This window comes from Pinus tabuliformis, chromosome Q, assembly GCF_031772625.1.
Source record: "Pinus tabuliformis cultivar Carrire ecotype Pingquan chromosome Q, CPIR1, whole genome shotgun sequence".
NCBI lineage: Eukaryota > Viridiplantae > Streptophyta > Pinopsida > Pinales > Pinaceae > Pinus > Pinus tabuliformis.
In genome coordinates, this window is record NC_142296.1 from 1,157,659,669 (window position 1) to 1,157,672,607 (window position 12,939).

The 12,939-nt window shown below is 39.7% G+C and overlaps 1 protein-coding gene across 5 annotated transcripts in view; it reads left to right on the forward strand.

The window, feature by feature from the left end:
• The window catches only part of LOC149223759 (uncharacterized), a 71,213-nt gene that overhangs the window by 29,848 nt on the left and 28,426 nt on the right, over positions 1-12,939 (forward strand). The window contains exons 6-9 of one of the 5 annotated variants that reach the window (XM_089385907.1): positions 4,636-4,706; positions 4,880-4,961; positions 5,058-5,189; positions 5,304-5,427. In XM_089385907.1, the coding sequence (XP_089242033.1) occupies positions 4,636-4,706; positions 4,880-4,961; positions 5,058-5,189; positions 5,304-5,427 (409 nt within the window). Of the gene's footprint in view, positions 1-4,635; positions 4,707-4,869; positions 4,962-5,057; positions 5,190-5,278; positions 5,428-12,939 lie in introns of those variants that run through there. The other 4 variants (XM_089385909.1, XM_089385908.1, XM_089385906.1 and 1 more) reach the window with 4 other exon arrangements.

Genomic DNA, 12,939 nt, shown 5'->3' on the forward strand with positions numbered 1-12,939 from the left:
CTATGTGATCCCAAACTCCATCAAGGGTCAACCGCTTCGTCTTGTCCATTTCTTTTTGTAATTCTCTAGTTGGTGTGGGTCTGTAGGTACGGCTATAGCTCTCTTTGCGTAATCCTTCAGATCGTGCTCATATAGCAAAAATGACATCATGGATTTCCAAATAACGTAGTTGGAAGCACCATCCAATCTGTCCTGTTCTCTAAGCCTTGTTGAGGCCATCTCTGCAAAGTCACAACTGGGTTATCAATAAGAATCTCCTCTTTCCTAATCAGCTACTAGCACTGCTACTGGCACTTTGTCCTGGAATGCATAGATCTCCCTATTGCTTATGCTTCTGGCAACTGGAAAATTCGGATTTCCTCCAATGACCTGGATCTAGAAACCCTCTGAAAAAGTCCCTCAGTGTGTGCGATTTCTCTTCCACCTGACACTAATCTGCTACTGAAATCACTACTGCAAATTATGTGCCCAGATCAAGAATTTGCTCTACAAAAATATTGATCTGCTCACCTCAGCTTGCTGGAATCACTCCTTGGACAAATCGACCCTTGCAATTTGCAAATAGTAATTCGACCCCCTGTCCAACAATTCACACTGCTTGGCGAGGGCTTGCGTAGATTTGGAAATCGACTTGCTAAACTCCTGAATGTGAACGATTTCCTCCTTCCGCCACTAAGCTTCCTGTTGATCAAATTTCCTTTGATACCATGCAAAAATTCGCTTGAAATGCAACAACTGGAATTAATTCTTCTAATTCATAAGATAATGTTGGGTTTCTTATTACGACAAAATATGGAATTAATCACATTGCAATTACTTCACAAATAAAACGCTCCGAAAATAAACTGGAAACTAAGAAACAATATGCACACACAATAAAATTAACACAATTATTTTTGAACAGTTGTCCTTGGAAAAACTCAATGCGAGAAAACCAGTGTAGCAGGTGAGGGTTTTATTATTACGCAACAATGAAATTTTGAGTTCAATAAAATGGATGCCAAACTGGCAATCCTCTCTTAGAGAAATACTGTCAAAAATATCTGAGAGAATTTACCCTCCTCGACAAGAAATCCCAACTGAATCTGACAAGTCGAACCCAACTATTCAAGCCCCATGCACAGGCTTCTGTGCTGACTCTTCGCAACTTGTAACTCGCACTTTCGAGATCTTCTGTTGCTCAAGTCATTCTACTTGCTGTCGACTCAGGAAGTGTCTCTCCTGCTCTTTGGGAAATCTTCCCGGCATCTCGAATTTAAAACGACCTCCTCTCTAGCCAAATTGAATTGTTGTGCTAAAGCTACTATACAGTCCTTGCGCAACATCCTGGAGAAATAACTTGGCCCCCTCTCACTGACTCACCTGAACTGGAAATCTTCCTCCACCTCTGTCTTTGCCCCTCATTGTCTCTGCATCCCCTCTTTGGCTTGAACTTCTCTCTGCTGAACCACTGCAGCTGGGAAACTCGATCTCTGCCAAGGAACTCAACTTCAAGTTTTTCTTCTCCAATCCCATCGACCTCCTCTTATAATCTTTAGTTGGATCACCATCGACCACAATTAAATCCTCCTCGATGTATGAGATAATCTCTAAGTTGATCCATGTGAGTTTCTAGAGAATTCTCACCATTCTCAATTAATTCCTATTAATTAATCGATTTCCCTAAGTTAGACTTGAGCATTTTTAATTGAGCTGTCTCTAGGTGGAATTTCTAGAAACGATTTTTGAATTCTGAAGATCTCATGTGTTAGCCTCTCCACAAAGTTTGAGATTAGAACACCATCCGATGCTACAAAAATTAACAATCTCAAGACTCATTCTTTAACCGCTTTTCTTGCTTACTGAAATGCAATTTGCAAACTCGTTGATATTTTGGAATGCCTAGGCTAGTTGGTTGACGTTCTCCTTGGTAGTTCAGATTATGTTGGAACTCGAGAGAGTATGTCTATTTTTCTCAAGACCATAAGCTAAGTAGACAAGATATATGTCTGAGTTCTTTTGACTCCATCTTGTGTTGAAAATGGACTCTCTATGCCTTAACATTTATGGTTTGGCAAGGATCTTCCATGTCTCCATCCAAAAAACCATACATATTCATTCTTTTCTCTCTGTCTAAAGTGACAACACTTTTAGGGTATCCCTTGCCAGCCCCAGAGTGTTGCTGGTGGAATTTGTTGGAAACACTAAGAGGTGGAGGCGGACGGGGGTGAATCAGTATTTCTTTCAATTGTTGTTTTATGCCAGTTCAGATTTTTATCACAAAATAAACTAGAATACGAGATAAAACAAAAATAATTTTATTGATCAAAATAGTAAGCACTCCAATCCTTTTTTACAACAAATCAGGCTCCAACCTGTGCAACCAAATCCTTTACTTTTTCAAGTCTCCAACCTTGAACAGATCGAAGCTCTTACTTGGTCAAAAATAGGACTCCAATCCTCTCAACAACTTCCAAGCTCCAACTTGGCCAAAAATAAGGACTCTAATCCTATCAACAACTCCAAGATCCAACTTGGTCAAACCAAAATATTACAAGAGATACTTCAAAAATTCTCCAAAATGTCTTCATTAATGCTCCAAGATTGCCTTCAATAATGCTTCAACAAGGCTTCTCCAAAGGATGTCTTCAATAGGGCTTCAAAAAGGCTGCTTCAAAGATGTCTTCAATAAGCTTCAACAATGCTTCAACACAGCTCCAAAGAATCAGCTTCAAGAACCACTTTCAATCTCTAAAAGATGCAATGGTACTGCCCTCAAAAGTCTGCTCCAAAATTGTCTCATGTCTGCTCCATGAGTGGTTGATTAAGTCTGCTCCAAGACAAAAAGTCACCTTTCTGCGAGTTATAGAAAGTCACCTTTCTTTGAGGTCTGCGAGCTACAGAAAGTCGCCTTTCTGCTGTCTGTGAGCTACAGAAAGTCGCCTTTCTGCTGTCTGTGAGCTACAGAAAGTCACTTTTCTCTGAGGTCTGCAAGCTACAGAAAGTCTTGTTTCTCTGAAGTCTGCGAGGTCAGCAATTTGTTCAAGGGAGGGAAATGAATCTGACATAAGATGATCTTAGACAAACAGAGATTCACCAAAAACCAAAAGCTCAAAAACAAATTCCAAATCGAATTTGTTCTTCTCCAAGTTCATGATCTATGAACTTCACCTTAGATTGAACTCCTTGTCTTCTTGTCTTGGCCGAGTTGGATGGTTGAAATGGAAGAGCATAGCTTCTATTTATGCTTGTTCAACCCCGTTTTGAATAAACGTGTCTCTTGGAGAGGGCCGACTTGAGTTCATGTAGGCTCATGTAGGCCGACTTGATGAGAGATAGGAATATGGGTTTCTCAACTTAAAAAATTCATATCTCATCAACGAGTAGGAGTTAGAAAGTGAGTAAGTGCTCATTGGAAAGGTTATGAAGTCCTCCACACTTTTATGTGATTAACTTCTTGAGCTGGTGTCTCCTTTGACATCAATAACAAGAATTATTCCAACAATTAACCCAGGGGGAGTTAGATTAACCCGACGTTGCACCAAAGGACGTGCTTCATCTCCTTTTTTTCCAAAAACCATAGTCTGCTTGTTAATGTTATGGATCAAGAAAGAAGTAAATAATAGTAGAACTGATAGAGAGAGTGTGCATATAAGGTTCCCTAGGTAACTAGTGAAATACTTGTTCCACACAACAAGGACATATTGGCATGATTGCATGTAGAACCACATGTCACTGCTATTCATGGTTAATAACATAACAAAGCTTCCAGAATTTTCCGAGGGATGTGTTTCATTTCCTTTTTTCCAAAATGCCTGAACTGTTTGCTGATGCTACAGGTCACGACAGAAAGGAAATAGGAAAATCAGTACTTGAGCTGATAGATAGAGCGTGAGTGTGAGGTTCAAAAGGCAACTAGGGAAATACTTGTTTTACTCACAAAGTACAGATTGGTATGGTTGCCTGTAGAACCACCTGTTGTTGCACTAGTTTTGGTTGAAACATAACTAAACTACCAGAATTTATGTAATAAGTCTTTCCCCTTAGAATATTAGTGAATTTAGTTGATTTAAAAGCCTTTGAGCAGAATGGGTGCTTTATGGATAGTCTGAAAGTAAAGGTTTCTATCGTCTCGTGATCATGAATCAGATTAATAATTAAAAAGAGTCTTCTTCAACTTGAAGATTTTCTATTGCCTTTTCTGAACATAGTTTAAGGCCTCTTATTAGGGCTTCACATTACGTGGTGTTATTAGATGTATCTCCATGTCTATGGACCTTCTGAGATTCATTTTAATGAGATTTCCTCTTCCCTGCTAGGATTCCTATTAGAGGCCCCATCAAATCTGAGTGAAGGGGAGCCCCTAAGTAACGGAATATTGTCTAAACTAGGCCTCAATATGTTTGTAGCAGGCTTGCCATCTTTGCCAACAGTAGTGCCATTCCAGTTCTCGTTTTCTGGCATAAAAGGCCTTTGTTTTTCACATTTTCCATTTATGCTGAAATACATTCATTCCAGACTGGTAGATGACAGGGATATATCAAAGCAAAATCATCTTTTTATAGAATGAGTCTTAAATGCTGGATTAGTTCATTACATGGAAAAATGACCATCTTAATTGGTTCTCTAATTGCCCTTCATAACCAATGATTGCAGAGAAGTGGCATTGCTGTTGAGCAGTGAGAACAAGATATATATACTTACACCTTCAGGGCCGAGTGGGACAGGTAAGTCATTGGTTCAGTGTTAAGGCACGATTGATGTGTGTGGTGTGTGTGTGTGTATGTACATACATACATACATTTAAATAGGATATCTTTTTGAAATTTCTGTATCATGAACTGTTTCATCACATCATGTCATTCTCTTTGCGTGAACTTCACACTGAAGATAATTGCAGGCATTGCTTTTAAGGTCTTGGGAAGTCATAAACTCCAAGATATAAAAGACATCCTTGTTGGATTGGGCTTGCAGACTGTAAGGTAGTATGATTATTATTTTTTGTTCATTTATTTTTCAACTGTATCTCATATCTTCAAGTTCAGGCTTGGCGCTTAGTTCTACTGTTGGTGTAACAGGGTGCATATTGGTCATGCTGTATCTTACTTGTTTCTGACACGAAGTATTGTTAAATCAAGAGAGCTGTTTAGCATGTTGGAACAATGCTTTCTCAGCAGACCTGTTCAAAGTTCTGATTCGTTTTTTCATAGGTTAGCTATATTTGTTCTAGATTATATGCTACACTTTCCTCTTTCCAGTCATTGTTGATTCCTTATTAAGGCCTTTATGTGTTTCTTAGCATGTGTTTGGAACATGCAAAACAGCTGGGAACAGGTGCAAATCACACTTTTTGAGAAGCATGTTCTTGGAGGTCTCAGGTTGAACATATTCTTGTACGCTATGCTGCTACTTGAGAAAGGTGCATCTTCTGGCCTACTAGAACATTAGGTGATGGCATAAGAAAGGAGGTGAACCTAATGCATGTTAGGAATTTCCCATATACAGAACCTTAATTTAGTGCTGGGCTCTAATATCAAACTCATCTAAATTTGATCTCTGATCCCAGATCTGAAATTTACTTGTAGTTGGTAGCTGTGGCTCAATTGCTGGTTCAAGTATATCTTGGATGTTGCTTAATTAACATAATAGTTTTCTTTCTGTATATTGGAGCCGAGCTTATTGTTTTGTAAACAAAAAATTTTACCTTATTGTTCAACACAAGAAGCATTTATTCACCCAACTGATTAGGACACCTTAATGAAGACTTCATAATGAGGATTTCATAATGATGACCACACAACTTGATTCATCATCCATATAATAATTTATCTTTTGAGATATGGAATTTTCAGAAAAGATGTGGACTCTTTTCAGATAGGGGCCCAGGTGGCTAAGTTAGCTTTCATTCCAGGTTATTTGTGTAATCATGTTTTGTTTGATGTAAGATGCTTGATGTATTGTTATTGTCTAACAATGAAATAAAAGATGCATTTTCTGAAAAAAAAGGTAATATTTGCAGGCCGTTAACACATTATGAATCTGGCCCTTTTTGCCACTCAAAATAATGGGAAGGTAAAATGACATTTTTTGCCTGAAGTTTGGCAAGAATATTTTTGGATGGATGGAATTGCAGATACCAGATATTAACATTGCGCAATCTAGTTGGAGGGTTCTGAATCTGTTTCTCCATGAAAAACAACAATTTCATCGATTCAAAATTGCAATTTTGGCAAACATTGTTTGGCCTCCTGTGGCAGGACACTGGAAAAGTTGAAAACATAGAATGTTTAGCCTTCATTATTGTAGTGAACCCATGTTACTCTTCCTTGGATATTGGGTGTAGATATGAAATACTTCCCCTCAAAACTTAATTACAGTAATGGAATTAAATCCACATGATGGAATTCTTTATGCACTTGTTTATCATGATGGAATTTTGTGAAGCCCATGCTTTTTAAGATGTAGATTTAAGAAGTTAATGATATCACATATAAATAAAAGGCATAGATCTAAGTTCTAACTTTAAAACTCGGAAGAGAATCACATCATGAAACAAAACACTTATCTTGGAAAAAGAAGCCAACTGATTGCTTAAAACTTTCACCACTCAGCTATAACTCCCTTCCTCAAGATGAGCCACCATCGAGTCGAGGGCTGAGGAATGATGAGGGAAATTTTCAGAATCTCTCCAAGGGTCGATGCAAGGCCATGTACCTTACCTCAAAGCACTTTGCAGAAACCTACAAATATAAATACAATTTTGGAGAATAGGAAAGGAGCTGGAAACATTTTTTTTTTGAATGTTAATAGCCAAAATTTATGGGCCTAATTACAAACTTCCAGAGTGAATTCAAAGAGTTCTTAGAGTATCGACCAGAATTTATTCTTCAAAAGGGTTTACAGTGCCTATCTCTATTTCTGTTGTCGCTTCTTCAAATATATCATCAAACTCCAAGAGCCAGAAATCCCCAGTTGCAGAAGCCCAAGCTTTCCACCCAATACTTCATGCTTCCTGTTTCCTATTCCTTCTTCAAAATTCCATTTATACAAATAATTGCAGAATTTCAGGTTATCAGTGATCACAACTGCTCCAATTGCCAGGTATTCAAACCATACATTAACCATTATTGACATTCATAATTCTATTAATTGAATTATTGATAAATATGAAAATTCCGAAACTAGAATCCTATTGCAGCAACTGGAATTTATTTTCTAATTGTTAATTATTTTAACAATTTCTCTGCTATGGAAAATATCAAATAAATCACACTGCAACCTTCACAAATAAAATACTGCGGAAATAATAGCATTGGAAATTGAGAAAGTATAGCGCACACACAAAAATGACACCATTATTTTTGGACAAAAGTCCCTAGAAAAACCCAACTTGGGAAAACTGGTGCAGCAGCTGAGGGTTTTATTATTATGCGACAGTGAGAAATTATGAGTACAATAATTTGGATGCCGAAAGCTGGCTATCTTGTAGAGAAAATACTGGAAAAAATATCTAGAGGGAATTTACCCTCACTCCAAGCAATTTCAGCACTGGATTGCTTCTGAAAAACAAGCCGTCCAACTGCACTTGTGCAGGCTCTGCGTTAACGGATGCTGTCTCCTGCAACTCTTGCTCGAACTGACTGCTATTCTAGCCATCCTGCCTGCTGCTGTCTGGGAAAAACGTCTCTCTGACACTCTAGGACTCCTCGGCCTCTGGAACTAAAAACGTTTGCCCTCTTCAGCAAATTGAACTGCCTTATTGAGGCTCTGCGCAACCTCCTGGAGAAATCTCGGCCTCTCTGCAAATGCACTCGTTAGATTTGGAAAATTTCTTCCAACCTCACTGTCCCTGTCCCTCAATGTCTCTACTTCCTCACTAAAGCTTGAACTCTCGGACAACTAATTGCTGCTACTCTGGAAAATCGAATTCTCCAAGTGACTTTGGTGTGTTCTCCAAGTGCCCATCGACGACTTCTTATAATTCTCTGTTGGAGCACCAACGACCAAGACTAAAATTTAATCAAGAGCTAGGATCATCTTGAGGTCGTTCCGTGTGAGTTTCTAGACTATTCTCACCTTGACTTAATTAATTCTAATTAATTAGCTAGTTTTCCTAATTTTAGACTTAGGAAACATTAAAAAATATGTTAATAATCTATTTAAGTAATCTCTAAATGGAATTTCCAGAAACGATTTCTGGGTTTTGGAGATTTCATGCATTCTAGCCTCTCCATCAAATTTTGTGGCTAGAACACATTCGATGTTACAAAAACTAACACTCCCTCTTAGCGATCACTGTGTTCTAGTGCTGCACACCTCGCCACAACACCCTGTCTAGATGCACAACTCTGGTGCTGCATTTGTGCTGCTGTTGACACTGCCATATTGCGACCAACTTTGCATCTGCACTGTAACTACCTCTCATCTGTTGTTGCTACAACTGCAACCACTGCAATTGAGAAGCATCTAAAATACTGAGTCATCTGTGTTCATAATGATGCATCTGTCTCCCGAGCCTCTGACTACTACTCACTCTTACTGAAGACTCTGTGTCGCTGCCAACTTAGCACTGAGGCACCTGCTCCGCTGTTAACACTACACTGCGCTCCTCAAAACTTGACTGCTATTAGTCTACAACCGTCACTTTGGTTCTGAATGCATCAACTACCACTGATCCATCCTGCTATTGAACTCTGTGGGCCCCCTTAGCGAGTTAATGATCCATGAGGTGGACTCCTCAAGGGCCCTGCCCAATCTCCGCAATCTCTGGGACTACAGCTCCAAGTCACCCCACCTCTCTCCTGGAAGTATGGCTGCAAACATAGAAAAATATGATCTATTCATACTTTTGTTGCTACTGCTTTGTTGATGCTTCTGCACTGCTACTGCAACTACTGCAACAATGAGTTTGACCTCCCCAGATCCTAAAGTACTAGCTTCCATAGGGATGCTCCCTCTGAAACTAGAGTCCCTTTGAGTCTCGATCTCCCTATGGGAAATATCTCTGCTCCTTTTTGGAAACTCACACTATCCTCTTGCACTGGAAACTGGATTGCGAAGCTCTGCGCTGGGAATATTCTGGCTAGAACTGCACATGCATACTGCAATTGAGCAATTCGTACTACCTATGTTACTCCATCTAGCTCTACAACTATCTCCCAGGTATTGACTGCAACTAGATTTGCAACTATCTAATGACAGATTGCGTCTGCTGACACTGAACTTGCTACCATGATACTGTGGGCTCTTGTAGTAAAGGTGATGGTCCCACGACAACAATCTGGAACTGATCTGGTTGATCTCCTTGTTGCAACTGTGCGGGACCCTACCCATCTGGCACACTGGAGTCTCATACTGCCCCACCCAACTATCTCCTTTCAAGTCTAGTTCCTGGTTGGAACCCTTCGCTTTGCAACTCGCACTGGATAACTCATACTTCCTCCAACACCTATCTCTGACAACTGGAAGTCGATATGCTAACCAGATCTGCATTCTGGCTAACCTACACAACCTCCTCTGGCATTCTTGTATGATCATCCCTGCAGAGCTGCAATAATCTGGAAACTCAAAACAGGAGAAAATAAACCTCGAAAATCTCCCTCTTTCCCTCTGCTTGGCTATTGGAACTGCTATTCGCACCTCCTGCTGGAGTGAGAAAATCTACTCACAACAATTGCCAATCTGCAATGGAAAATCAAACTCCAGAAACTCGAAGTTCCTTGCGAGAAATCTTCGCTCCGCGGTGTGTGCTTTTTTCTTCCACCTGACGCTAGTTCTGCTATTGCAAAAACCCTTTGCATCCAACCAAGGAATCTTCTCAGTGAAAATCTTAGCTATTGCTGCTCTCTCTCATTGTTGGAATCACTAATTAGGGCAACTCGACTTTTCTGCAACCCTGCAACTGAAAATCGAATTTCTGCCCCAACAATTCGGTTTGCTTGTCTCGACACTGCACGACCTCTAGGAATTTCAGCGTGATGCTCCTACTGAACAACGAAATTCCTTCTCTGCTTCTGAACTTCATGGCTGATCACTCACACTCTGGTACCATGTGAAAATTTTGAAACTAGAATGCTATTGCAATAACTGGAATTTATTTTTCTAATTGTTAATTATTTTAACAATTTATCTGCTACAACAAATATCAAATAAATCACACTGCAACCTTCACAAATAACATACTGCGGAATTAATAGCATTGGAAATTGAGAAAATATAGCACACACACACAAAATGACACTGTTATTTTTGGACAAAAGTTCACGGAAAAACCCAACTTGGGAAAATCAGTGCAACAACTGAGGGTTTTATTATTATGCAACATTGAGAAATTTCGAGTACAATAATCTGGATGTCGAAAGCTGGCTATCCTGCAGAGAAAATACTGGCAAAAATATCTAGAGGGAATTTACCCTCACTTTGGGCAATTTCGGCATTGGACTGCCTCTGAAAAGCAAGCCATCCAACAGGGCCTACGTATGCTCTGCGTTAATTAGATTCTGCCTGCTGCAACTGCTGTCCGAACTGACTGTTATTCTAGCCGTTCTGCCTGCTGCTAGCTGGGAAAAACGTCTCTCCGACACTTTGGACTCCTTCCCAGCATCTGGAATTGAAAAAGTCTGCCCTCTTTAGCAAATCAAGCTGCCTTATTGAGGCTCTGCACTGCCTTTGCGCAACTGAAAACGTCTACCCTCTTAGCAAATCGAATTGCCTTATTGAGGCTTTGTGCTACCTCTGCCCAACAACCTGGAGAAAACTCGACCTCTCTACAAATGCATTCACTGGATCTGGAAAACTTCCTCCAGCCTTAATGTCCCCGCTCATCATTGTCTCTGCTTTCTCATTGAAACTCGAACTCTTCTGCAACTGACTGCTGCTACTCTGGAAAATCGAATTCTCCAATTGACTTTGGTGTGTACTCCAAGTGCCCATCAACTTCTTCTTGTAATTCACTGTTGGAGCACCAACGACCAAGATCAAAACTTAATCAAGGGCTAGGATCATCTTGAAGTCGATCCGTGTTAGTTTCTAGACTATTCTCACATTGACTTAATTAATTATGATTAATTAACCAATTTTCCTAAGTTTAGACTTGGGAAACATTAAAAAATATGTTAATAATCTAATTAAGTCATCTTTAAGTGGAATTTCTAGAAACGATTTATGGGTTTTGGAGATCTCATGCATTCTAGTCCCCCACCAAATTTCGTGGCTGGAACACATCCGATGCTACAAAAACTAACAATAAAGACTTCCGGTAATTACAAATTTGAATTCATAGTTGACGTGGCTAGAGGCCAAATGTTAATCTATGGTTGGTTTCAGGATCTTCATGGATGAATGATTGTAATGTTCATCCAATAAGTGGCACATATGAAATTTGTGGTTTTGGAAGACATGAACATAATGAGTTAATTCTTCCCTAGTTCAAAATCCAACAGTCGTCAACCCTTCAGTATATTGTGAAATGTATGAACAAAAGATGTTTCCCACAAATATCAGGGTCGAGTGAGTTCTGGTTCATATATATGGAATTGCTTTAAAATTGTTCATAGTTTTAATGCCAAAGGTGTTAGGATTTTCCGACACATAGGAAATAATTAAGTACAACTTGGTCTAGTGTATAAGTAGGTAAAGTGTGTTTCTTTAGTATGTACTTTTTGTAACTTACAATCTGACGGTCACGATATGTTCTAGACATGAATTGATCTGACGGTTCGTTCTTTCCTCGGGAAAAGGGGGGATACCACCACACTGACGCAACAAGGAAGGTGGGTTGGTTGGGTGCAAAGGACATGACAGGTTTGGTTTGACTAATCCTTCTGACGCTACGACTTATGACGCATCCTTCTGACGAACGCAACAAGCGCCGAGCCTACGCTGCTAAAGCTGCTTATACTTACTAAAGCTGAAGTTAATAAGCCGAAGATAGAAGGATGGAAGGACGGAAGGATTGCTGGCTGGCGGGATCGGGTATTACTGACATTTGATCCATGGCTTAACGCTCGATTGGTCCATGATCTCTATTTAAAGAGCATGGAGGGTCATTTGTTAGGTGACCGTTCATGAGAGAAGCTTATGTAAATTTTCTTTCTTTTACATTAATAAATTGCCTGAAGTGGCCGCGTTGGCTCAGGCCATGGACTGTTTCCCTCTTTGAGGGTTTTAACCACGTCAAGAATATTGGTGTACTGATCTGTGATCTGTTTGTGAGCGGTGTTCTTTGGTGTTCTATCTAAGGAACTTACCCTATAAATTCCTACATGGTATAAGAGCTGTTCGAGGGCTGCATCCGTTGATGATCCAAATCCGAAGTTGGTACAACTACATCCGACTGTCGTTTCCTAGATGTATTGTTTTTGACTGCTTTCGAGCCGAGAGGACTGCTCTATTGTGTTAGGAACCTCTGTTCTAGTGAGGAACCCCTTTTGTTTCACGCGAAAAGGTTTTCGGTAGTCCTAGCTACGTCATTTTTAAGATCTTGAGGTGTACAGTTTTTATTTGTAGTTATAGTTATTTATCTCTTTGTTTATTTCAGTTTATAGTCCTATATATATTTTTTATCACCGGATCTGTACCTTTCATTTCTCCGGATGCTCTTTGCCTTGCGACTTTGTGCGATCCGGGCAAACCAGAAACAGAAACAAATGATTTTTCTCTTGCATATGCTCTTTTTCACTGCGCCTTAGTGTGATCTTGGAAAACTAGAAACATTGAGGAAAATATTTAGTTTCCGACCAAATCCAACTTTAAGCCATAAGGCTTGGATTACCTTTGCTTGTTCGTTTTGGGTTGTGTGGTTGTTTTTTGTTTTGTAGGCAAAATATGGGTTTTTCAAGTAAGCACACACTTCAAAGCTTCAGTGACCAAACCCCCCGTTCCTCTCCAAAAATTACTAACCTTTTAAACTAGCTCACTTGGTCCAAAGTTACTCTATGAGAATAGAGGTCTTGGGTTTCA